Below are 27,406 nucleotides of genomic sequence, written 5' to 3'. Positions count from 1 at the left end.
CCTGGGGACCCGAGGAGGAGGGGATGCCATTCCTCCCTCCACACACACCCACACCTTTTCTTCTGCAGTGCGTTGGGGACCCAAGAGGCTGCAGGTCCCACGCTTCCCTCCTTTCTCTTGGCAGTGCGGTGGCAGGGACCCGGGAGGAGAGGGATGCTGGCCCCATGCACGCCTCCCTCGCCCTTTTCCCTTTCAACTGCAGCAGGGACCCGAGGGGATGCTAGCTCTATCCACGCACTCTCCTTTTCCTTTTGCAACGCAGTGGGGACCCAGGGGGAATGAGTGTTAGTCTTATGTACCTATATATCCTTCCTTTTCCTTTGCAATGCAGCGGGAATCCAAGAGGATGCTAGTCCCATGTGTGCACTTGTTCCTTTTGCCTTTAAAACACAAGGGGAAATGCTAGTTCAGTCTGCACCCTGCCTCCCCTTCCAGTCTAGGGGATGATGGCTAGCTCCCTCTCCAGTTCCTTTAGCTTGCCATGCAATATGAACTCAAATGGAGAGAGATGCTAGACCTGTCCCTTCATATACATGGAGAATCTAACCAGAAAGGGTTTCTGCCTTTCCGTCGTCCCCCCTGGGAGCGGAGCAGGGACTGTCGTGGTGTGGCTGCGCGGAGGGAGAGGGGAAGAGGAGGTACGCTGCCTCTTCCTTCATTCTGCCCTGTCGTACGGTGAGGAGGAGCATGGAAGAGTGGGAGAGTGTAGCATGTGCCCTCTTTCCTCCATAGTCTCCTAACTGAATTAGAGGATGTGGGGGATTATAGTGTGGTTCTCCCTTAATACATAACAGAAGTGGAACAGGGGAGTACAGCACTGGAGTTTCTTTCCCACTGACTAATTAAAATGGAGTTGGGAGAATAATGTATTCTCCTTTTGTGCCTTCATGTGGGTGGGAATGGGTTGGGGAAACGCTGCCAGTGCTTGTGTGCAATGAATGAGTTCCTTTCCTTTCTCCGTGATCAGAATTGGGTGGGGAATGACTAAAGTGACATCCTCCTCTCGTCTTCTCACTTGTACAGGAGGAGTCTAGTTTGTTGTTTTATCACCTCATTTCTCTGGGACAGATAACTGTGAATTAATCCGCCTACGTACTTTCTTTCTAAAGTCTGATGAGTTTTTTCTCATTGCCCCCCTCCCATTGCTCCCTTAGTAACTTTGAAATTTATTTGAAAAAAAAAAAAAAAATCACTTGTGGGAGTCAACCCTTTCATTTCATGTTTTTCACTCTTTATAGTAGTCGTCTATGCATGTCTTAATTTATGCTTTACAGCAGGAATTGGATGGGCTTCTTATGATTATAAATAATGTATAAATCCGTAACCACACTTAACAAACTAGCTGCTTCCTACCCTTTTTGCCCGCAGTTTTTTTTTTTGCAGTGCCTTGGGGTAGGTGGGTAGGTATCCCCTCCTCCTCTTTTATCCCCAGTGTCATCGAAAGTGTTTTGTTTTGTTTTTATATACATATAAAAATAACCACAAAATTTCATATGTAGAGGCTTAACAAAGAATATACAGAACTGGATCTGTGGTAAGAAACTATCTTGACACTAAAGTTTGCTTATTACAGCATTCATCTGTCTACACCAATTAATAGGTCATCTATATGCTCGTTTGCAAAACTTCTGTCTCCTTTCGCAATGATATGGTTGTCTTTATTTTTAATTTCACCTAGATTTTTTTTTTTTTTTTTCCTGTGAAAGGGCACTGGATGACTAGGCTATATAATCTGGTGTTCTTTTCTGGCTCTAGTAAATATATTCTTCATTTCCTTTATGATACTACATAGTACTAAGATCTTGAGCATAAAATGGAAAAGTCCTGAAAGGACATGACACATTTTTTTCTGCTTTTTGCACAGTTAGTTAAAACTTTTCGTGGCTTATTGAGTCTAGGTTTTTGCACGTTTTTTTCAGTTTGAGGTTGTGGGGAAGTGAGAAGATGGGTGGATTTGTTTGGAGTCTCTACTTTGAATGTCATTAATATGGTGATTTGTGTGAAGTGTTCTTGGAGTTCTTCCCAAGACTCTGGATCCTGACCTGGATTTACCCAATGTTTGTGCTTCCAACTTTAACACAATACCCAGTGTGAGTGCAGTTCACCTTATGTTGCTTCTGAACCTCTCTTATGAAGCATTATCTACTGATTGCTGCTGGAATGGCACCTGAATTACAGGGAGCATGCTAAAAAGTCAATTGCTAATCCATGCTACAAGTTGACTTCACTGAAATTGTTGAATAAAGTCTTTTGGAGTTGGTGGCCAACGTGTTCGGGGAAAAAGAAAAAAATTACTTGAAGCCAGTGTTCTGGAGATGACAACAAACTGAAAAGGCTTCTTCTCCTGAGTTTGGGGAACTATTATTAAAATGTTAAAATCAAAGGACTGGATTCAAAGGGGATTAGGCACCTTGTGCAAAACTAAGTAGGAATTGGTTTTTTCTGTCTATAACTTGTAATCTTCTGGTCAGGATGTGAGAATATGCAGAAACCTTTAGGGTTAAGTAATGCTGCCTGGAAGATGGGATAGTTCAGGTCTTTGGTTTTTTTGCGAGGCTCTAAATTCCGAAAAAATAAGTCTGAGAAATGGCTTCCTTAGATCCAAAGGACATAGCTTTTCCAGGCCATATGAACTTAAAATTGGACTAAAATCAGGTGTGGTTAGATGCAGCATGTCTTAAATATTGTGGCTAATTTTGATCTTTTAAAGTCAGCGTGTTGACTGCTCTTCACAGCAACATTTGCTTACTTCAGAATATAAGCAAGACGCTGTGATTTGAGCTGTGTTGGTTGGTTCTACCACCTAACTTAAGGGGTAGATAGTTCTCTTTTCTGCTTTTTTTTGGTCATGTTTTATTTTTCCTAGGTTTGGAACAGTTTTACTGTTTGTGTTCTTTTATGTACTTCAGTGCTGCTTCAGACGTGGATTCCCCATCAGTAGCTGTGAGGGAGTAAGCAGCCTCTGAAAGCAAGTTGTCAATGAACGTAATTTAGCGTGGTTATGTTTAGCATCTTGGTCTTTTTCCTATTCGCCTGTTTGTTTTTACCAGCTGGTCTTACACAGCTACAGCCAAAAACATTGCCTCACATGATCTTAGAGAAGCACAGAATTGTTTAGGTTGGAAGGAACCTCTCAAGATTATCTAGTCCAACCCGCAAAGTATATGAGGGTTTAAAGAGGGATATGGTATTTAATTTTTCTGACCATAAGATGGGCCTATGTAAACAAAAGTGTGCATGCATAACTTTTTTGATCGGCTGATACCAGCAGGAGTCTAGTAATTAACTCTTTCGTATCTCTCGCTAAGTTTGCATTAGGGAGAAAGGAAAAACTTTTTCCCTCTCTGACATGTAGAATTTATTTCCCTTCCTGAATGTCTAAGCAAAAACATTACTCTCTCCAGATTGGAAGTCTGTTCAAATTTGTCATTGCCTACTCTTGGGAATACTGATGGAGTACTTGGGGTTTTCTGGTTCAAACAGAATTTCTAAATTTCTCTTACCTTTTTTAACCATATTTTTTTAATAGCAGTTGGTTAGAGACAGAATTTTGCAAATTTCATTGCTGTAAGACAAAATTGTTTTCAGAAAAGGGCCTCTCTGTACTCTTACGGCTCTGTCAACTTTTTCCATGCTTCAGCCTCCAATTTCAGAGTTTGTTTCTCCAGTCGATGAGCACGATATGCTGAGTCCCCGTTCTGCTTGTTCCACTTCAGCCCCTTAGTGCTGAGAAAATGCAGATCCAGCCCTGGGGAATGACTGCTGTTTAAATTGGCTCTATAGGTAGAGTGGAACTGGCAGAACAACCGTACATGTGCAGTTTCCATCTTCGAGAGCGTGTGGAGAAAGGGGTGGTCAAAGAATGCTGTCTTCTGGCTTATCCTTAGCTGTTATGATGGTTTCCAGAGAGCAAGAAATGAGATGTGTGCAAGTAAAATGGGTTAGAGACAACAAAAAAGCTGTTTACAACTGGACTAAAATGACATATTTGAAGACAGGTAGCCAAACCATGACTGTAGCTTGTTGGGCAGAACAGTAGTCTTCAGTACTGCAAGTTGGGACTTGTGTATTGGTGGTGGTGACTGTTTTGTTTTTGTTTTATAATTATTCAGCAGAAGTTACGAGGCCATGCAACTAAAGAGATACTATCGCTGTGAATGTACCAGTGGAGATGCTGAGTCATAAATAGCTTGGTTTCAGTGTGGTCAACAATTGTAATGCTCACATGGTTAAATTTAAAGTGTGGGGTTTTCTAAAAATGTTTTCTTCATAGTAAGTGCATTCCCCCTTTGCACCATCCTTCTTGGTTAGGGTTTTACAGCACACCAGCTTTTTTTCCACCAGAACCAGTCTGAAACCAGGATTAAAACTTGTCAGGGGACCCTCTAGTCTTGCACGCGAGAACTTGAAGCAGTTTGTCTGCCAGGCTATTTAGAGCTAAAATATTTTCATCAATTACAAGGCTTTTTACTGTATTCTGTTTGTTGTGTTTTTTATTCTAGGTTACCTAACAAAAGAAGAATATAACTCGACTGCTGTTCTGTCACGATGGGGTCAATTGTGTGGGAATGTGGTTAAACATTTTAATACCTTAACCTAGTACATGCTATATAATACTGAGAAGAGAAAAGAAAAGGCAAGATTTCTCACACGTCTGTCTCAAATACATCCTCTTCTGGACTGAGCTAAGAATGTTGTATACAAAGAGCATTCCAGTTTTGAAGAACCTTAAACAAGGACTGAAAATATCGCCGTTGAAGTGAAATCTGAGGGTACATGAGGAGTTGAAAGAACTTTCTGACTGGGCTCACTAACTGGCCCCATTCCCAGTGTGGAAGGATGGCTGTTAGCTGGATGTTCTGTTACCTTTGGCTCTTGGATGTTTTGGTGGGGCACACAAGAGGGCACAGTTTATTTTCTTGTGAGCCCATCATCTTGCGGATGTGCCAGGATCTGCCTTACAATACCACCTTTATGCCTAATCTTCTGAATCATTATGACCAGCAAACGGCAGCATTAGCAATGGAGGTAAGACTATTTTTTTCAGCAATATGTATGTTTTTGGCCTTTAGTTGACAAATAATTGGTGACAGAATCCAGGAAGATACCTATATTAGAAATAAAAATGAAAAAACCAAGATAATTAATAACTTAAATATAGAAACAAATACCACTTGCATAAGATGTATTGTAATATATACTAAAATATTCTATGATTACAAAATTTGCCTAATTTAGTATAACTGAGTGTGAAATACTCTGGATGGGTTTGTATGTTAGCCTGTTACTTTAAATATTTAGACAGATCAGGAATGCATATTTTGAATGGTCTGTCACTTAACTAAATGCCAGAAAAATAGCATCCTGAACAATGAATAGAAGATCTTTAGTTCTGAAGACTGTGTTGTTTGGTGGCTTTGTAATATTTGGCCTTTTCTTACTCGTGTAAAATTTGGTGTGAAGAAAATGAGAACACTAAGACATACGATGAAAAGAATGGAATTTGCTCATTTATTAGTACGGCTTTTCTCAGCTGCAAGAAAGTCTGTTGTCTTGCAGACAATTTAGTTAACCTGTTTCTGTTCTATATCCAGGCAGACAAGCTTTTCTTTGTTATAATGGTACCTTATTGCTGTTACCGTTATCCCCCAAAACTTTCTTTGGACTTACACATAATAATTTTCTCCTTTTAAAAAACCCCAACACATTTCCACTGATATTTGTCTAAGCTTTCTTTGGAGAACTTTCCTGATGGGGCTTCAACCACACACTTAGTCTCTTTTTATCTATAGTCTAGTTTATACAAGACTTTTAAGTTCCCTTCAGTCTGTTCTCTATCCTGCCACCCTACCTAAGGAGTTTCCTTACTTGGTATTCTGTGATATGACTAAAACTGATGGAAATTCAGAATATTAGGCAAGTCTCGCTGTCAGCCTGTTCAAATTTTCATGAGAGATTTGTGCAGATCAGGTTTATTTGTATTTTTGAAGTGCTTGGGAACCCTTGCTGATAGATACGCTGTGGTGTATACTGAGAACAGAAAGAGTAATCATGTGTTTTCATCTTCGAATGCTCTTCCTGACAATACAGAAACTTAATTCAATTGTTTTTGTTAAATAATGTAAAGCCAAGGTTTTGTGTAGTCTTTCTATGGAAGAGTAGTGAACCAGACTTGACAGGCGTTTTACTGTAAGAAGAAAATGGATGTTCTTACCCTTAGAATCATAGAATCATAGACTCGTTAAGGTTGGAAAAGACCCTTAAGATCATTGAGTCCAACCGTTAACCCAGCACTGCCAAGTCCATCTATACCATGTCCTCGAGCACCACATCTGTCCGTTCTTTAAATACCTCCAGGGATGGGGACTCCACCACTGCCCTGGGCAGCCTGTAAATTTGGGCAGCCTTAAATTTGCTTTGTTTGAGAACTATGGACGTGCATTTCAACGGCTCATTTGGACGTGGCTAGGGATTCCAATTATACTAAATACATAGCAACAGGAATGAATTTTATTTTAGAATTGGTTCTGGTAAGTTATAAGGACCTTTGAAGATCTAACTGTAAGGAGGAAAAATGAAGCCGAAGCAAGTAAGCGAGTTTAGTAGGATAACAGTGTGAACAGCTAGGTGTGTACAAGCTGTTTATTTCGTCTTTGGAAGGTGGAACTTAGGATATTAAAGGAATCGATGAAACCAGCTGGATTGAAGACTTCGGGGACTTGGCTTGCAGAGGCGTGGAGATGGTGGGTTTTGTTTTTGTTGGGTGGCTGGAGAAGCAGATGGTCACCTCTTGGAGTGGAAGTAGATTATCAGTGGAAGACTTTCGGGATCTGTGCTGTTCAGTATTTTCTTAAGTGATCTAGAAGGGAAGGTTAGCAGTAAGATGAGAAAGCCTATTGATACTGTTGAGAGTAACTTAAAACTAAGGTCAAACCAGAGTGAAGAATTGTAAAGATCTTGCGATTACGTTTGAGATCCGTTGAGCCATAAAATTGTTGAGGAAATTCAAAGTGATAAATATGTATGTGTTGGGGGGAGTAATATTCTTCAGCTGAGTGGTGGTGATCAGCTTATTTCATTGGACTTATGATGGTTTGGTCTATTGAAATTTGGGTTGGAAGCTTGACTGAGTAGTAAGAGAGTCAAAAGGAAAATCAGATGTGGAATAATTAGGAAAGGGATAAAGACCAGGCATTACAGTGGTGTTATACAGTCCTGTGGCTCACGGGTAGCTGGAGTGTCGTGTGAAATTCTGAGCTGTCTCAAAAAATGTGTGAAAGAGGTGGTTCTTCAAATAGCTGGCAGTAGAGCTGTGAAACTCTTAGACAGTGCTGTGGATGCCAAAAGTTTGAGGAGACTGGACCAGAACTTGGAAGATAGCGCCAATGAGGGTGGCTAGGTGGAAAAAAAAAAAAACACTTTGGGCTCTTCCTCTCGGCAGAAAACTGTCACAGGCTGGGAGAGCGTTTAGGGAATGTAAGCACTGTCCTGCTAACGGTCCGTTTTGCCAAGCGTTCCGTATCTGCTAATGGCAAGAGGGGTACTATTTAGGGAAGGGATGCAAGCTTCTTGTCTCTGGGCTGTTCCTCTGGTGCTTCCCCAGTATCCACAGTCCCTGAATTATGGATGTTAGAGGGTACCTCCCTGCCTGTTCCCTTTAGTATCATTTAATGGGTCTATTGTCAATTAATTTCTCTGAATTATTCTATGAGTACAGTACTGTCAGCCAGGTCACTAGCCACCATGTGAAGAAGTGCTTATTCTCTAACCTATTTTAAACCAGTTTCCTGCTAGTTTCATTTAATACCCTTTTGTTCCAGTATTGTGCAATATTGTGCTGCAGTTAAATCCTCTGTTACACTTATGATTTTGGAAGCCTCGGTTTTATCCCCCAGGTTTTTCCTCTCCAAATTGAAGTGTTCCAGCTGCTTGGGCTTTCTTCTTGCAATTCAACTGCTTCATTCCTGTAATACTTTTAGTTACCTTTCTCTGTCCCTTTTTCTAGCCTTGTCCTTGCTGAGGTGTGGGGATGAGAATGGCACACCACTCCAGCTGTGGGCACATTAGGGATTTATTTACAAATAAAATCACGCTTTTTGCTGCTAATAGCTTCCTAGTAATGGCCAATATTATGTTCATTTTTCTGGCTTTTGTTACGTGTTAAACCAATGATTTCAGAGAACTGTCAAAAATATCACTTTCACTAACAGTCTATGGCCACTGTTGGAAGCAGAGCAGTAATTATATGGACCCTCAGTCTGAGCCAGAATAACTGGTGTAATTGTTCTTACCTTCATCAAATAGCTTTCTGCTACAGAGAGAGGAACAGCTGAGAAGTGAATGCTGCTTCTCTGCACTCTGTGGTATAAAGCTCAACTTAATAGCATAAATTAGCTTGCATGAAACACTGTGTTGCTGCAGTTCATATACTAGCTCGATGCCAAAGCCATTCTTAAACTTAGCATGGGTGCGTTGGTGTTGTGGGTGTATATAGCACTCCCTTCTGCCAATATAATTAGCATATAGGCCAGTGGTTTCAGTCTGGGAATGGACTATGGGCTGCTTCTGAGTGCTTCCTGAAAAATGGTGAAGGCTGTGCAAGGAAACAAGGCTATTGTCAAGCTTAAATTCATGCCTGTGCCTCCATGGCAGAGTTGTTTTTTAGTGGTTTGAACAGGAAAAAAAGAATGAAAAGCCGCAGGTCTTTTTCCACACTATATTTCCACTCCTTGTATTAGCCTAGATTGCCCCTTAAATCTGCACTTAGCAAGAAGGAAGTTTTTATTAGTTGGCTTTTTGGGCATTATTTAATGTTGCAGTCAAATGGATTGAGCACTCAAATTTTGAACTGAATGAAGTCTATTAAAACTTGCATTGTGACTTTTTCTGGTAACCACCTCTCATCTCCAAGCCCTGCCTACTTGCTGCGAGCATAAAAGAATATAGCAGCAGAATCAGTGTGATTCATCTTGTGTATTGAGAGGGGGGGCCTTGTAATTCTCACAGTTTTTCAGGACCACTTTTTCACAACAGTTCCTAATAAAACCCCTAAGAAAAATGCAGCTTGCTTGTACTGAAAGAGTACAATACAAGAAAGAGTGAATGTGAAGCAAAAAAGAGAACTACTACAGCTGTTGTCTCACCATCAATAAATTCAGCGTACTTCACTTCCCACACCATAGATTGCTTCACTGAAGAAACTGTTTAAAAACTCATTTATTGTTATTTCTTGAAAACACAAAAAATCAGGAAGTTGCCTTTTTGAGACTTCATGCTAATATGATTCCTTCATAATTATAATAAAAGCTAGTAAGTCATGTCATCAGTGTTGTCTTGTTATGTTGCAGCAATATTGGTATTAACCATCTTGATTAAACAAAGAAAAATAGAATATTGCATCAGGAGTCCCTCTTAGTGTGTACTGCTCCATGCGGTAATCAGTTCCTATACCTTTATTTGCTCCTAGGAAAGATAATGCCTTACGCTTTCTGCTGTGCTACATCAGCAAGGCCTGCTTTAATCCCGAAAGGCTGAAGGGAGGGCTTTCTGCATGCAAGGGCCTGGAGCATTATTTTATCCCCAGGCATCTCTAAAGGGGCTTCCTCCTTTTGGTGGAGGACAAACACCAGCTGCACCGGTCCAACCCCCGTTAACATCCACTTGGCTATAGCGGAGACTGAACGGAGAGTAATTTTACATCTGCTTCTTTCTAGAAGGAGTAATGCCGGTTAATATAGACTAACGTACTGGTCGTGATAGAGGCTGGAGATAGGAGATGACGGACGTAACGGGCAGGTATTTTTATTTTTCGGAGCCCTGCGGCCAGGCTGAGCTGTCCAGGCCGGAGCGGAGCTGGGAGCTGTCCTGCCCTGCAGTACTGCACAGCGGCCGCCGCTGCGTGCATCGCAGGCCTCGCATTTCCTGACCCTGCGGGGTCATTCCTTTTATCTGCTCCGTGCTGTCGTGTGAAACATATTGTAAGGTATTTTTAAAATGTTCTATGATCTGCTAACACGTTGTTTTATTACAATAACCATCTAGCATAATCTGTCTCAGCTATGCTGTTGAATCTTCCCTCTAAATACGTTCGTGATGATAGTGTGACATTGAGATGATGTTGCGCTGCTGCCACAGTTCTGCCGTGTTACACAGATGTGTGCTGAATGAGGCAGTGACAACGCAGAAGTTAAATTACCCCTGTCCCCCTGAGGGATCTGACCTTGTTTACCCATCTCTTGGATTATTATTGCTACAAAGAATTATCTTCTGTCCCTTTTTCACTTAATATTCCTTTGGCCTTGGAGGATTTGCTTATGCGTAAGACTAGCAAGCAGTGTTTCTTTTATCTGCCTTAATGCAATTTTTGTAGACAAATATTTTTATCAGAAAACGTGTAACTTGGTAGCCTCTTGGAGCCTGCGAGCATGCTACTAAAGCTTTTGTCGCTGATGAAGAGAAGTGGGTTAATATGATGATTGCCAGCCTTGTTGCAGTTAAATATACTGCCAGCACTTCCTTCTCCTTACCCTGATTTTTGTGGGACCTCACAAATGATACTCGGGGTCAAAGAGGCTTTAAAGGACAGGAACCAGACATAGTTGAGGGCTAAATGGGTCCCTCTGGGGGAACGCAGGAGCATTGTCCTTTGGGATTATACCGGAGGTATAATCGCTCCAGAAATGAGATGATACAGTCACCGTGTGGGCAGAGGAGATAACATGCTATTCCTTTGCACTCTCTCACGACTTCCATTCCCATTTTGCATATCAAAAACGAGCAGCAGTGGGGACTTACGGATGCACCGTAGCTAGTGTGTAGGTGGGGGATGCAAAGGGGGAAATAAAGAAATAATGATTTGGTTTTTGCAGTGTGAGCAAGGTAGCTGGAAGGGGAGAGGAGTGATGTTGACTCCCATGCTCCTACTCCATCAGCATGGCAGAGTTCACCAGCTGGGGATCATTGGGTTAACATAAATAAACTATCCCGTCATGCAGTTTTGAATATTTAGAAGCAGAGCTAGTGAATAGTTAATGGACTCTGTCACAAAATGTGCAACTACAGATGTGAAGACACCTGATTTTTCATACCCTATTTCGAATTTAGTGGTTTCTTGCTTCTACTGATTCCTGCAGAGGATAAAGGCATTGACCTGCCGCAGAGCAGACCCCGTGTTGCAAAATTTGCGTACCCTTGCTATTTCTGTGTGTATAGCACAGTTTCTTTTTTGTGGCAATTTTTTTTTTTTCTTTTTTTCCTTCCACCAGTGATCTTTCGAGTCTAGTTCATTTTTTTTTTTTTTGTCTTTTAAGTGGAAAAGAACCAGAGTATACTTAAAAATGACATCAACAGAAGACATAGCTATATTTATTCCCATCCTGGTCTTAGTATGTGAAATAGGAGTTAGGTATCTTTCCATTACAGGTAGGTCAAGTATTAAGTGGCTCATTTTAATGATGTTTCTCAAATAGCTTTTCTGTCAGGCATACATTACTACTGATTTCAGATAATCAGGGTTTGGACTCAACATGGAATATTGTCTCTTAATTCTTGATTTGCCTAAAGGGTCTGGGAGAAGTGTGCAAAATTCACTGATCTTGGCTGATGTGATTGTGATTCCTGCCTTCCCTGGAGCTGGGAGGTAGTACTGCCCCATTCCTCCTCCTATTTCCGAGTGATTTTTTTGGATACAAGTGGGAAACATCTTTCTTTCTTTCTCACTGATAAGCAACGATGGGGAGAATGTAGGGTGGAAAATCCTTAACTTCTTTCCCCCTTAATTCCATCTTTATTCCTTTCTGTCCCCCATCTTCTCTTGCCTTGCCCGTGCACTATACCCTCCTAAATCTCAGCATTTTTCCCTGGCTTTCTGTATTCTTCAGTTCTGCATCCAAAACTCATAGGAGTATAAGAATATAAAGCTAATGGAAAAGTAGGGTTTAGTCATCTGGTGTTTTGTAAGCACCCTAATCTTAGACACTAATTTGCATTGTGGTGGGTTGACCCTGGCTGGACGCCAGGTGCCCACCAAAGCCGCTCTGTCGCTCCCCTCCTCAGCTGGACATGGGAGAGAAAATATAATGAAAGGCTCGTGGGTCGAGATAAGTGCAGGGAGAGATCATTCACTGGTTAACGTCATGAGCAAAACAGACTTGACTTGGGGAAATTAGTTTAATTTATTACCCATCCAATCAGAGTAAGGTAATGAGAAAATAAGAACTAAATCTTAAAACAACTTCCTCCTCAGGGGAGGACTCCTCACACTCTGCCCCTGCTCCAGCGCGGGGTCCCTCCCATGGCAGACAGTCCTCCACGAACTTCTTCAACGTGAGTCCTTTGCACGGGCTGCAGTCCTTCACGAACTGCTCCCGTGTGGGTCCCTCCCATGGGGTGCAGTCCTTCAGGAATGGACTGCTTCCGCATGGGTCCCCTGCGGGGTCACAAGCCCTGCCAGCAAACCTGCTCCAGCCTGGGCTCCTCTCTCCAGGCCACAGCTCCTGCCAGGAGCCTGCTCCAGCGCGGGCTTCCCACGGGGTCCCAGCCTCCTTCGGGCATCCCCCTGCTCCGGCGTGGGGTCCTCCCTGGGCTGCAGGTGGGTATCTGCTCCACCGTGGACCTCCCTGGGCTGGAGGTGGATCTCTGCTCCACCGTGGACCTCCATGGGCTGCAGGTGGGTCTCTGCTCCACCATGGACCTCCCTGGGCTGCAGGTGGGTATCTGCTCCACCGTGGACCTCCCTGGGCTGGAGGTGGATCTCTGCTCCACCGTGGACCTCCATGGGCTGCAGGTGGGTCTCTGCTCCACCATGGACCTCCCTGGGCTGCAGGTGGGTCTCTGCTCCACCGTGGACCTCCCTGGGCTGCAGGTGGGTCTCTGCTCCACCGTGGACCTCCCTGGGCTGCAGGTGGGTCTCTGCTCCACCGTGGACCTCCCTGGGCTGCAGGTGGGTCTCTGCTCCACCGTGGACCTCCCTGGGCTGCAGGTGGGTCTCTGCTCCACCGTGGACCTCCCTGGGCTGCAGGTGGATCTCTGCTCCACCGTGGACCTCCATGGGCTGCAGGTGGATCTCTGCTCCACCGTGGACCTCCATGGGCTGCAGGTGGATCTCTGCTCCACCGTGGACCTCCATGGGCTGCAGGGCACAGCCTGCCTCACCACAGTCTTCACCACAGCTGCAGGGGAATCTCTGCTCCGGCACCTGGAGCACCTCCTCCCCTCCTTCTTCACTGACCTTGGTGTCTGCAGGGCTGTTTCTCACATATTCTCACTCCTCTCTCCAACTGCAAATGCACAGGGCTGGTTTTTTTCCCCCCCTTCTTAAATACGTTATCCCAGAGGCGCTACCACCATCGCTGATGGGCTCGGCCTTGGCCAGCGGCGGGTCCGTCTTGGAGCCGGCTGGCGTTGGCTCTGTCAGACGTGGGGGAAGCTTCTAGCAGCTTCTCACAGAAGCCACCCCTGTAGCCCCCCTGCTACCAAAACCTTGCCATGTAAACCCAGTACAGCAGTAAGGATTAATTTTCTCTTTAGTGTGTAAGATTATGATGCCTACAGAACAATGGAACTGTACATGATCATAAGAATGCAAGCTGTGCACCAGCTGATTAAAGCCTGCTCTTTCATTAACTTTTAACTCTTATTCCAACTCTGAATTTTTACCTTAGAAGTAGCCACGTAAAGATACAGATTGTTTTAGTGTTAAACCAGAATGTCTCAAGGCTAGAATTGCAAAGATGACTCTGCAGAGTACAGGCAGAGCAAAGGAGTTCCTACTAACGTACTGCTTAGAAGTTCTTAGAATACCTGTGGCTTATCTGTTTGAAATGCATCAGCTTGTGGTTTCAGTCTTGACCTGTAAAGGCATTGAGTGTTGTGCAGAGGTGAAATCCTCAGTGGGTAAGGACAATTTGAGAGGGCCTAGACCTGTTACATCCCCCAGTAGATCCATACAAAAATTAGCACGACCTGACAGTGTTGTAAAATGAGGCTTCTGAGGAAGCTGTTTCTTGAGATAATCATTTGCATTCAGATAAAGCAACTACTTTGAAGTTGGTAGAGGCTTAAATAAGGAAGAAAAGGAAAGAGCATTGTCTTTGGCTAGAAATCTTTGGAAGCAGTTAACCCCAACGGGGTAATGTCCAGGAATAGATGGACGAACGATGGACTTTTCGGCTGCTGTTGCATGCAGTGTTTTGTGTTTGGGAGGGCATTGCGGTTCTGACAATCGGACCGTCAAATACGGACTTCTGGGGAAGGTGTTTGTCAGTGCGGAGGTACCCACATCCACGACAGCAAACCGAATGGATTTGTGGACCTAGATCACACCTGAGCCTGTGGCCCATCCTAGTCCAACAGTCAAAGGGAATATAAACTGTAATTGGCATTTTAAGGTGGAATGGATGCTTGTTTAATGTGAGCAATCACGATGGTGAGTCTCTGATTTTTTTCCTCCAGGGGCCACGTCGTTGCACGTCAAGAAACCAGATAAAGGTGTTACAGCGCTATGCTCTACAGAGCGGCATGAGAGAGTAGAGTGCTAAAGAGATGCTTCTTTCTAAAACGAATACAAAGAACACAAGGGTTAAAGCTTCTGTGTGTAGATCGTCAGTGCTCAACTAGTAGAGCTAGACAGCAGGTGTTAGAAACCCTTACTTTCTTGTGCCTGGCTAACAGATGTTCTCCAGAGAATAATTTCAGAAATACTGTTTTCTAGTCTTTTATGTTTATTAATGAGAACAAGATGCCACGTGAATATGTTCAAAATGCAGACTAGTAGTGAGAGAGAAAATGAAGAGAAGTAGGGTTGTTTTTTTTTTGGTTTTTTTTTTGTTAAATCGATAAACTACTGCTTGCACATTGAAGATGAACTCTGTCACCATGTTCATATTTTCTTGAATAAAAGATTAATTCTGAATGATGAGTCAAGCGGAAATATGGAAACGAAGTTTAGCCTTAATAGTTTAGTGCAAGCGTATGAAAAAAACATTAGTTTTATGTAATGATTCAGTTTAAAGTGAATGATCTACATCTTAATCAACATCTATTCACAGTGGGCTTGTTTTCAGGGTCACGAAGGCAGACGGCTCTGCATTGTGGCTAATGCTGTAGCATCTGGTGGAGGCTTAAAGAGGAATTATTAGGAAAGGTGGAACACACATGAATTTATTTTGAGTAGTTAAATGCCAATGTGCTGTATCGTCAGTTGTAGCTTTATATCTGCAAGCGTCAACTCGGAAGCAAAAGTGTTGTGTTGGAGCATTAAGGGAATATTGGTCTTACCATTTACCATTCCTCTTACCTAACACAAGCGTACGGACATTTGTTCCTATCTTTGTATGTTTTTTTCTCTACCTTAATCAAAATCAGCCAGTTGATTCTCTTAGATGCAGCTGCTGTGGGACAAAAAACATGTTTATATTGTTTATTGTATCCTGTAGTAGTACAGGTTAGTATTTGTTACAGGGACTAGACTTAGCCTTGTATCTAGTAGTATGCCTAACTTGGAGGATATAGTTCTCCTGTATACTGAAATAGCTACCTTGTATTCTGCGCATACACACATTAAGTTCTGTCCGTCCTAAGGCAGGGATCTAGCGTGTCCGCTATGGAACCGAGTCACCGCTTCTGTTGAGTCTGAGTCACTAGCAGGACCTTTCTCTTCCCCCTTTACACTCTTCTGATACTAAGATTATTTCGATATCTCAGTTATAACCTGTAAGCTGACACTACAGGCTTCGGGAAGAGTGGCTGGGAGCTGCCCGGCGGGAAAGGGCCTGGGGGTGCTGGTCGACAGCCGCTGGACACGAGCCAGCAGGGTGCCCAGGTGGCCAAGAGGGCCCAGGGCATCCTGGCTTGTGTCAGGAACGGTGTGGCCAGCAGGAGCAGGGCAGGGATGGTCCCCCTGTGCTGGGCACTGGGGAGGCCGCCCCTCGAATGCTGTGCTCAGCGCTGGGCCCCGCACCCCAAGGCGGCCATGGAGGGGCTGGAGCGTGGCCAGAGCAGGGCAGCGAGGCTGGGGCAGGGGCTGGAGCACAAGGCTGGGGAGGAGCGGCTGGGGGAGCTGGGGGGGCTCAGCCTGGAGAAGAGGAGGCTGAGGGGAGCCCTCATCGCTCTCTGCAACGGCCTGAAAGGAGGCTGGAGCCGGGGGGGTCGGTCTCTGCTCCCCAGGAACAAGCGATGGGACGAGAGGGAACGGCCTCAAGCTGCGCCAGGGCAGGTTTGGGTTGGGTATTGGGAAAAACTTCTTCCCCCAAAGGGCTGTCAGGCCCTGGCCCAGGCTGCCCAGGGCAGGGGCTGAGTCCCCATCCCTGGGGGGATTTAAAAGCCGGGGAGATGTGGTGCTGAGGGACATGGTTTAGTGGTGGCCTTGGCAGTGCTGGGTTAACGGTTGGACTCGATGATCTTAAGGGTCTTTTCCAACCTAAACGATTCCATGATTCTGTAATGGGTTGGAAGCTCTCCAGTTTTCTGTCCTTTGGACTTGCCATTCTTTCAGAACATGTTTTTTGTGCAAAAAGTTGGCAGTGATGTAAATAATCGTGGACTACTTAAAACCTGTGTGGCTTGGCTAAGATGTCCTTTTTATTTTGCTGGTCACTTGGAAGTGGTGGTTTTTTTCCTTGCTTTCTCTGGTGTGTGATGGTGGTTCCAATTATAGGATAGTCGGATTCAAAAAGAGAGCCACAGCAGACTGACAAGGCAAGCACTAAGTATGAAATAGCAACTTAAGCACCAAGGAGCAGTTGTCCTAAATTTTACCATTTGTATTGCTGTTATGGATGCAGTTTTCATCTTTGTTTTGGGAGACAGTAGTGGTGATTTTAGAGAAAGTTAGGATGGCTTTTATGAGTTTGATTCGGTTTTCTATCAATGGGATGTTCCTGTGTGGCTGTGAAGATATTGCATTGTGTGGTATGAGAAGAAGAATTCAGCAAAGCATGTTTTTAACGTTCAAAGGACAAATCTTAAATTCTCATGTGCCTCATTTGTGCACTGCCACCTTACTCCCCGTTTTGTGTCCTGGTCATTAAGAGATGCAAACGCATGAGGGTTTTCCAACTTTCTGGAGGAAACTGAGCCAGTGTTTGTCCTACATCTAGGACCAAACTGGTACTGAAGGTGTGGGCTACAAAATATCCCTAATGGTCGAGGAACCCAGTGCTCTTGAGCCAAGTTCATTACTCAATCTCACAACGCCTTGGACCTGCAAACCAATAACATTTTCATAAAATATGCTTTTAAAGAATATATTTGGTGTGAGAGACAGTCTAGTGGAAGTGAAATTGGGAGGAGAGGGATAAATGTAAGACCCTCAGAACAGCGATACAGCGTCAGAGCAGAGATCTGTTTAGCCTGGTCCTCTGTCCCCCGATGGTGGCCCACGCTGGGTGCTGTATGGAGCAGACAAGAACAGGGCAGGTATGTAACATACACCTACCCTGGCTCTTCTTCCATGTTCCGCAATTTGTGGCTTGGAAATGATCATAGAATCGTAGAATCGTTAAGGCTGGAAAAGACCCTTAAGTCCAACCGTTAACCTATCACTGCCAAGTCCATCACTATACCATGTCCTTGAGCACCACGTCTATCCGTTCTTTAAATCCCTCCAGGGATGGAGACTCAACCACTGCCCTGGGCAGCCTGTTCCAATGCTTGGCCACCCTTTCGATGAAGAAGTTTTTCCCCATACCCAACCCAAACCTGCCCTGGCACAGCTTGAGGCCATTCCCTCTCGTCCCATCGCTTGTTCCTGGGGAGAAGAGACCGACCCCCCCGGCTCCAGCCCCCTTTCAGGCCATTGCAGAGAGCGATGAGGGCTCCCCTCAGCCTCCTCTTCTCCAGGCTGAGCCCCCCCAGCTCCCCCAGCCGCTCCTCCCCAGCCTTGTGCTCCAGCCCCTGCCCCAGCCTCGCTGCCCTGCTCTGGCCACGCTCCAGCCCCTCCATGGCCTTCGTGGGGTGAGGGGCCCAGCGCTGAGCACAGCATTCGAGGTGCGGCCCCACCAGTGCCGAGTACAGGGCCACTATCACCTCCCTGCTCCTGCTGGCCACACCGTTCCTGACACAAGCCAGGATGCCGTTGGCCCTCTTGGCCACCTGGGCACCCTGCTGGCTCATGTTCAGGTGGCTGTCAACCAACACCCCCAGGCCCTTTCCCTCCGGGCAGCTATGATGTCTTGCATTAGTAACCTTGGATATATTGTTCTACAAATTTACCAGTTTTCTTTCCGAACTCAGACGTTCTTGTAGCATCCACACAAATCAGTGGCCAAGAGTTACATAAGTTAAAGGTGACGTGTGAAGAATTTGCGGTTGTTGGGTTTTTTCCTTGTGCAACAAACCACCTACTGTCTTTATGTTGCCTACTTTTTGTTCTGAGGATACAGTGAACAATTGGACCATATTTTTCCTTTATGTATCATTTGTGATTTTATAGGGCTGTTTCATGCCTCATCCTCCTGCTGTCTCTTTTACAAGGTACAAAAATAAAAGTACACCATATCTGTATTTTTATGTAGTATGCGAATGCGATGCCATGTTAATATACTGTATGTAAATCTGTTGTCAGCTTGCTCTTGCAGTAACAATAACGACTAGACGATCTTCCACATTTTGCAGAACTGTTAGTGTAAACTGCCTCTGCGTGCTTGAAGCCATCGCTCAATAGCGGTCTTCCTGAAGCTGTGTTGTTTCCAGGTATCTGTGAGGCATTTAGAAAACATCTTCAGAGTCCATCAGAGTCAAAGGGGAGCATTCAGCATCTTTTCAGGAGAACATTAGGTACTTGCATCAAATTTGAGGATCAGATCTGCCCAGTTTCTCTGCGATCTCATATCAATTAATTTGATGCTATTACATGGACTTAAAACTAGCACAATACTCGGTCCATAAAGTATTATTTGAATTATTTTCATTTGCAAGCCTTTTTTTCACTGCAGGTCCTAGCGGTGCGTTTTTAACGCCGCCTTTCCCGTTTGGTTTCCCATCTTGTGAATCTGGCCCCGATGCCCCCCTCGCCGCCCCTGCCCCGCAGAGTCGGTTCCTAGGGTTACCCCCCCTCGGTGGGGTGACAAAGGTTGGCATCTTGATTTTGCCGAGCCAAATTCTGCCCTTTGACTCTCTCCCCTTTTCACACCCCTTGCCAAGCTTGGCCTCTTGCTCTGCTCGGAGCCTCCTCGGCGAGGGGGTTCCCATGGAAACGAGGAAGGAAATTTGAAAAGAGGAGAGAACAGAAGCACAAAGGGCTGGTTAATTTGAATTTGAACAAGGCAGGAAAGCTCCTTGTAGTTCATCTTTGTGTGGTGTAGAAACCTGAAATTTATCTTTTAAAAGTTGCTTTCAATTTGTAAACTTGTTTATATTCCCTGTTTCTTGATTTATAGAACAAAAGTTGTCATGTTTGTGGCAGCGAGCAAGGAGAAACATCTTTCTTTTTAAATTCAATGAGAGAATTCTCGTCAGCCATTCATTTAGCTTTTTTCCCCTCACAGGTCCAAAAGCATCATTCATGTTTTTAATATTTTTCTCTGAAAACTTACATGTATTACATTTTTTTTCCCTTCGTAATGATTCAGTCGTACTGTCAATTATCGAACATCTGTGCATCCTTTTTTGTGGAGGGGTGGATGAATATATGCCATTCAGAATCAGCAGACCCAGTAGGTGAATCCCTGCTCATGAGTATTCCTTCTGGTTTCTTATTGTACATTTTTAGCATTGTCGTCTGATCTGGGCAGGTGCAATATGGAAATGTAACTGCAGAGGAGAATATGGTAACAAAGTTCCGTCTTGGATTTCAAGTTTCATGCTTACTGTCAATAATATAGGCACATTTTTGTTTTCTTGAAATGTTTTATCACGTGATTGTAAGTGCCTTTGAGACACTTTATCTGCATATTTTACAAATGTGTTAAATAATTAAAGTTTGATATGAATTTCTTAAAGAACAATGAAGTCACTTTGTCTTCAGATTTTTCACAGTAGCTTTGTGAATGACAAATAGTCTGTTCTTACAGAAAAATAGTCTTTACCTTATGTAGAAGGAATATCATTTAAATGGTTTGATTTGAAAATTTGTCCTCCAGCTGCACTCTTACAAAATCTTGTGGGTAAAATACTGAAAAATCTCAGACCCTGAAGAGTACACAGACGTTTTCCTTAGTCTTACTTTGCAGCTACAGGAAAATTATTCCTGTTATTCAGAATAACCTTAATTAAGTGGCATCACAAAAAGGCGACATAATTCTGCAGATCCATCCGTTACTTTTTTCTGACACAACGGGAGGCAGTTGCTTTTGTCTGGAAATAGTAAGCTTCCAGGCTTTTAAAATTTAGGCTTTGGTTCCCCTCCCACTTTGTACTAGTTGCTATTAGTAGCCAGGGTCACGGAGGGGACTCAAGACGGGGGTGTTGAATTGAAGCCAGGACTGTAAAAGATCTGGAGCTCGCCGTTCTCCTACAGTGGTAGCCGATTCCTCTGACATAACCTGTTGTACCCATCAGAGAGGAGCCGGCGTGATGGATTAAAGGACACATTTTTGATCTCTGGGTGTTAGTCCTCATCCGTGAGGTGGGAGGCAGTGGGAGCCGAGTACGAGTGAAATCAGCACAGAGCTATTGAGCAGAACTCCTCATGAAACATTAACAAATGCACGTACGTACACTCCTATTCACTATCCTCTCCCCATCCTGCTGCTTTTGAGGTTTAGGAGACAAAGGGAGCTGGAAAGCCAGCTCTGCCCTGGGAGCTTCCTATGGTTCTTCAGAGCAGAAACGCCCTCTGACCGGTCTCCTGCGGTCTGCCAGGTGAGCCCTGCTGTGGCTAACCAAATGGGGCTTATCACAGCAGGCTTCCAGCTCTTTTCGCCTTCCCTACCTTATAGCCCCACACCTGGTCTTTGCTCAATTGCATTTTCCAGCCTTTTAGACACAGAGATATATATATATATATATATAAAAGGGATTTTGCAGCGTTGGGCAATTATTCAAAGAGACAATCGATGGGAAAACACACTTACCCCCTCTTGTCTCTTGCATCACCCTCAAATGCTTACATCTCCAAGGAATTGAATGCAGTCTTTCCTATTTATCTCACCTGCTCTTTTATAGTTTGATCCCACTGATTCCATTCTCTGTCGATTCCCCCCTTGCAAAGACCCCTGCAGTGTATTCCATGCAGAAGCTGACACACAGAGTAGATTTACAGTGCTTGTGAGTGGCACTTACTGTTTGAGATACCTTTTGAAGAGGTACTTCTTCCACAGCACCCATAGATATTTGCTTTTCTTTATTCTCTTTATTTAACTGGAAAAGAATTTGGGTCCATCATCCTGTGTAGGGGCCTCGCATGGTAGTTGTATGATCTTTTTTTCTTCTCTTGTTTCCTTCCATCCGTGTCCCCTCTCCTCCCACTGTCTTGTTAATCCCGTTATTGTGTTAGGTCTTGTCCTACTTGTCTAGAGCGTTTCAAAGACATGCAGGAGACACCGTGGGAGCAATTTTTCCCAAAACTACGTTAGTGATACAGAAAAGAGCTAGGCACAAACTTCTGTCCTCAGCGGGGAGAAACTTCTGGACCTTTGAGGGCAAAATATTATTTGATCTATTTTGAAAGAAGCAAGCACGCTTTTAGGGTGCCGCAGAAACAAATAAGCAGAGGCACTGTGGGAATTCCCGTCAAATATTTATCTGGTAAATTATTAACTGTAGGGAAGAAAAATCAACTTCAGGAGCTGGTTTTATTCTGAATTTGATAGTTTTGGTAAGGCTTTCAGAATTGGTCATTCAGATGCTTGTGAGATGGGTAACAGCTTTCTGTCCAGTGGAAAAGTGTTGTACAATTGCAATTATTTTTTTAATTCTCTTTCCCTGTCCTCCCCTGTAGAGTTCATCCGTGACCTCATTAACTGGGCACTAAATGGGAGGGATAGTATCCCCGGGTGAATCTTAAATTTTAATTTACAGCTGCTGTGTTCGGACTTGTTTTTTAAAAACGGTTAATTACTAAAATTGAAGTCACCAACTAATTATCTTAAAGCTTCTATTTTGAGCAGAAATGAATTTTCATTGAATACATTGGAGCAAATTGAGATTTTTCTCAGTCTGAACTTTGCTGTTCTCTGTTACTGTCTGATGAAGTAGAGAGGCCCAATTAGTGACCTTCTTGTAATTCTGTAGTTAGGTGAAAGAAATATATATTGGGAAGGACAATCTCTTTTAAAAGTTAAAAAAGCCATCCTAGTAGATGGAGTCACTGTTTGGTCAGAATGTATAGACTCACTGTAGAATTATAATAACGAAAGAAAAATCTCTTTCCAAAGACTGAAGACTTCCCCCAAAGCCACCTCATGTTCCCAGCATTTGTGTCCAGCTGTACGTGCTGTACAGATAGCACACGGGAAGAATTTCATGCGTAATACCAAAATACAGAAGGTTGATCCTGAGATTCAACTAGCCGGGTCTCCTTTTATTTTTGTAATGGTTTTATTGGACTTGCTCGCAGTAACAGCAACAGTACAGGATGATTTTGCATGGAGCCCCTGGTACCACTGTGAGATACACTGTTGTTTTTTTACTCAAACTTCCAGGTAAATATACAAGTTTTCCTGAACAAAACCTGGATTATATCATTATCTGCCCATGTCTACCCGATTAATGCATGTGAAGAGTATGAAGTACTGCAGCTTTACTTTTTTTGTATTAGAAATTGGCGAAAATAACCGCAAAACCAGACATAAACCACTGAGAATCATTAAAATCAAAATAATCTGAAAACTGTAATTGGTATATGAGAGAGAAGAGAAATGGTAACGGCTGTAGTAGAGTGACTCTGTAAAATGAAGTGGAAGGTGCTGCTGAATTGAGATTGGGAGGCGGTTCAGCCGGATTTGGATTGGATCCTACTCCAGTAAATGCATAGAGGGGACAGCAGGGCTGCAGAGTTTGTAGAGGGCAGACCACGCATCCAGGAAAACCCTCCCGCATTATTTATGCATGAGAAACAACCTGCTAATTTTTAGAATGAACTATACCAAAACCCAGTGTAGTATACCAGACTGATAGCGTAGCCTTCCTGGAAATTAAGCGTGAAGGAAAGAAAATAAATAGTTGTCAAGCCAGCAGACAATATGTTTTAAATAGTGCCCTGTGAAATATCCTTCATCCCGAGGCCTGAAGATGTAAATCTCCCCTCCTCTCCATCTGTTGACATGTGTGTGTATGTCTGCGCGTGTGTATGTCTGCGCGTGTGTATGTCTGCGCGTGTGTATGTGTTTTTGCTGGTATGTAGATGTAACAGATGGTTTGTAATGTTAGATTAAGACACAGCTGTTAAACTATTATCATTCATTTTGTGGATAGGTTTTGTTTGCTATTCAGAGTAATTTTTACAGTATTAATCCAACAGATTATGTTCTTACTTCAGTTTGCATCCTATTGTTTATGTACATAGTTGTATTGGATCGGTGTCGCGCTCTGTTTCTTTCCAAGCCATATGTACCAACCCCCAACTCTTCCCTTGTTGAGAGAGGCGTGATTGTATTACCTGAGTATTCCTTTTCATTTTCAATTTGGACAGTAAATATTGGGCAAAGTCAAGAAAAGTTTCAATATGTAGCCAAACACATCTGTAAATTCATTTGGCACAACTGGTTTTGTTTTTTTCATATAATAGTACATGACAAAGTAACAGTCCTAGTGGATATCGCAAGATCATTCCCAGAAGCATTTAAGTTAGATTCTTTATGGGCTTTCATAGGGGCAAAATGAAGTCATTTAACCTATGCCCAAGGAGATGTTGATCCTAATGCAACCAGGAAAGACATGAGAGTTTTTGAATGGTAACTCCTCTTTTGAGAACACTGTCTGATGTTCAAAGCTCAAGCAGTAAATTTATTTATTATGATGACTGAATCTGCCATTGAATTCTCATATATGAAACCAGGTGTTTTGGCTAGTAAGAGAATGATGTGAGAGAATTTTGACAGTAGACTGGCTGCCAAGGGAGTAGCAAATAGAGCTTCCTGAACTCGTTTAGTGTGTTTTTTCTCTTGCAGCCTTCTGCCTGCAAAAGGTTATGCTCCCGGGTTTTAACAGCATCAACGCCTCTTCCCTGCCATAGCACGAAGTCTTTGTCTTCTGTGTTGTGGAGCTAATGCTATAAAACTCAAATGTTTGCCTTAAACGTATCCTTGTAAAGTTTTCTGGGTCTAGTTGGGTCCAGGGCAGTTGAACTCTATTTTAGATGGTTATGAACAGGCCAGATGTCCTGAGCAGCACCGCTTTTGGTTCAATGTTAACTACCTGTAAGGTCAGCTTAGCTGACCCGTTCTTTGTCCTCCAGTAACATGTACCTTTTGCACCTTTTGCACTGGCACCAGTTTGCCCAAACCTATTGCAAGGTCATTAAGGAGCTAAACCAGTAGAAAACTAAGCTTAAAAAAAAGTGAATTGATCAACCTAGGTGTCTTATACAGGAAAGATATTTAGATGCTAACACTTAAAGGTCTCAGCATTCAGGATCTTATCCTGACTTTTTACACTACTGACAGTCCAAATACAGCCTGTCTGGCTTTGAGGTTAGTTTCAGGGACAGTTTAAATCAATCTTAAACCCAAATCAGTGCAAAGGAGGCTGGTGGCAGGGGAGAGGGCAGGGGCCGATGAACTTGTGCCCACTGTGAAGCTGCACCCTGAAGTGCATTAGATGACAACTGTAATTTGTCCTCATTTCACAGCCACATAGGAGGATGATGATGACAACCATGCAGTTCACGTTTACTTTTAAGGGAGACAGCATACTGCAGATTCCCTTGGTTAGTCTGTCAGGAAGCACTTTGTCTTGAATGTCAGAAGAATTTGTCTTGAATGTCAGAATTCAGAAGACAGAAGCCTTCTTCCATCCTCATCCCAGAGGAAAACATGGAGCTTCATGTAGTCTGCATTGGCTTGTAATACTAAGCTCTCTTAGATATTCTACTACGTCAGCTTTGTAAAAACCCACAGTTAGTGAAGTCACGCTTGAAATAGTAGAAGTCACCAAGCCTTTGAGAAGTAAAAGTAAATTCTCTTCAGTAGGAGTATTCAGTGTTGCTTTCACTGTATTTTAGAAATCCAACTTGTCTAATTTTATTCTGCAGGGTATTAATGTTGTTTATTATGTGGCAGACACTGTCATTCTCTGTGTTGATGGCAGTAAAAATGAAAAAGTGAAGCGAATCTGACTGGTGATTTTGTGTCTTGGCTGTGTCCTTGTCTGTATTTTCCCTCATGTTTCCGATTTTTAGAAATTCCCTTTTTTATGAGCTCTGAAGAACTCGATCTGGCTACCGACTCCATTGTGTGCTCTCAAGTTAGTGTCAAGCCTTCTAACAAATCTTCATACCGAATGCTTTTCCCCTTTCACTCAGGAAGATATGTTTTTGAGCAGCGTGCCAATAGCGAATTGTTTATACTCTTCACTCCTGTTAGACTTCAAGGAGACAGACCTCCCCTGAGTTGGCAGAAATAGTCCTTGAGTCCCTGACATGCAGATCAGTCTGCGGTGGCAGAGTTGAGGGAAAGCAAAGGCTGTTATCGCTAACGCTCCGCTTCTCATAACAGGTATCTTTCTCCTTCCCACAGTGACGACAGCACCCGAGCGTTTTTTCAGCAGGCATCAAAGCAGTGATCACACTCAGTTTGTACTTGGAAGGTTGTCTTTGCAGCTGCAGGAGATAGAAATGTGTCATTTAAATGAAAAATATTATTTTGTCAAGACTTACAGCTCCTGCGCAATAGTGCTTGTCCAGGCAAGTGTGCTGTACAGTGTCTTAACTTAATAGTATCTAAAATATGGTCCAGAGGACTATATATTTATTTCTGTGTGATACTTTGGAATTCTCCCAAGCCCATCACAGCAGGCATATGGAGAGGACAGAGGAAGTCCAAGCAGTCTCAGCTGTCTTATAAAAACTAACACTTCTTGCAAATGGAAATTGTTACCAGGACCACCCATCTGCATTCATCGGTTCCTAAAACATAAAGATCACATTTAGGAAAAGTGCAAATTGACAGATGGATGCCATCTTTTCAGTGTCTTCCAAAGGAACTTCAGAATTTAAAATGAAGCAGGAGACCTCTTTAAAGAACAAGAGCAGATGGCTCTGCTTTTTAGTCATATAGACAGAGATTAATGTCATTTGCTTTCTTTTAACTGCTTTCATCTTTATCTTACTTTTTTTTCTGCAGTTGAGAAATTAACCTCAGCTGTCTGTTTACAGACCAGAAAGCTTGGGATGGTTTGCATCATTGCTGCCCTTTCACAAGTAAGGCAGGTAAAATAATTGGTCTTAGGTTTTAAAGTGATTAACAGGGTGATTGTCTGGTTCAACCTATAGCATGAGAAAAATATCGTTTAAAACCATACTAATTACTTGATATTTTTATTGTTGGAATGAATTAATAGCTATTTCAATGCAGATATGTATTTTTAGTACTAAGGTAAAAAAATCTGAAATTTTTTACTTCCCAGTCCCTGACGTAGTACAGTGTCAATCTAATCCTCACTGCAACCATGATTTTTCCAGCTATCATCAAATTATGAGACATGGGATATCGAAGGCAGTGGGTTATGTGGTTCATAAGTGTTCATACGGATACTGTGAGAATAGCTTTTTTCCATGCTGAAGAGGAAAGCTTAACAGGCGGCCAGAATTGTGACCCCATTTGGCTTTTCATACATGCATCACTGGGCAAAGCTAAAAATAATTACAAAACAAAAAGTTTACCTAAGTTTCTCCAGACAAGGAAGTTAATGGTGAGGTAAGCTTTGAATGTACATTATGCTAAGTATTCTCCACTAAATTTGTCTTGGCACTGTGCATTAAAAGCAGGCTTGGGCAAATTAGCCTGTTGCCTTTTGAAAACAGAATGAAGTGTCTGTGCAATAAAGCTGCACTGCTATAGACGCATTAAGTTGAGCAAGTGTGGATTGATTCCAAAAGAAGTGGACTTACTCTTACACACCTGACGGCGTGTTTCTGGCCCCTTCTGCAACCATTACTTACATGGCCATGTGGCACTATCTAGCTCAAGGCCAAACTGAGTGGAAAAAAGTAGTTTTCTGTTAGATCTGACTATGTTTTTTTGAAGAAGTTAGTGCCCCAGATTTGCAAATCACCAGCTCTGCTGTGCCTGTGTGAGCGCTCCCTAATCTTCTTTAGGAGACACCAGCTAGGTTAAGGCAGGACTCTCAAGTACAGCCTCATTTGAAGTTAGCATCAGCAGTTTAAGTGTTACAGCAGTTGTTCAGCTCAGGAGATTAACTTACAGCAAATATTTTCAGGTTAAGTTTGTATACCAGCATGACTGTGGGCTGTAGGCTCCAGCAGACCTAGCAGCATTCAGAGGAGCGTGCGGGTCAGAGCCATCGGAGA

General features: G+C 43.2%; 1 protein-coding gene across 2 annotated transcripts in view; it reads left to right on the top strand.

Moving 5' to 3' along the window:
* Positions 1 to 4,839: 4,839 nt before the first annotated feature.
* FZD3 (frizzled class receptor 3) overlaps positions 4,840 to 27,406 on the top strand; it is a gene marked incomplete at both ends in the record, with an annotated part of 58,000 nt that continues 35,433 nt past the window's right edge. Inside the window, one exon of one of the 2 annotated variants that reach the window (XM_082305236.1) lies at positions 4,840 to 5,028. In XM_082305236.1, coding sequence (XP_082161362.1) covers positions 4,840 to 5,028 — 189 coding nt within the window. The remainder of the gene's footprint in view (positions 5,029 to 27,406) is intronic. The other variant, XM_082305237.1, reaches the window with a different exon arrangement.

Source organism: Platalea leucorodia (genome assembly GCF_965183815.1).
Source record: "Platalea leucorodia genome assembly, chromosome: 3".
Classification (NCBI taxonomy): Eukaryota; Metazoa; Chordata; class Aves; order Pelecaniformes; family Threskiornithidae; genus Platalea; species Platalea leucorodia.
The sequence above is the reverse complement of the archived record's forward strand: the minus strand, read 5'-3'. Positions and strand labels throughout refer to the sequence as shown.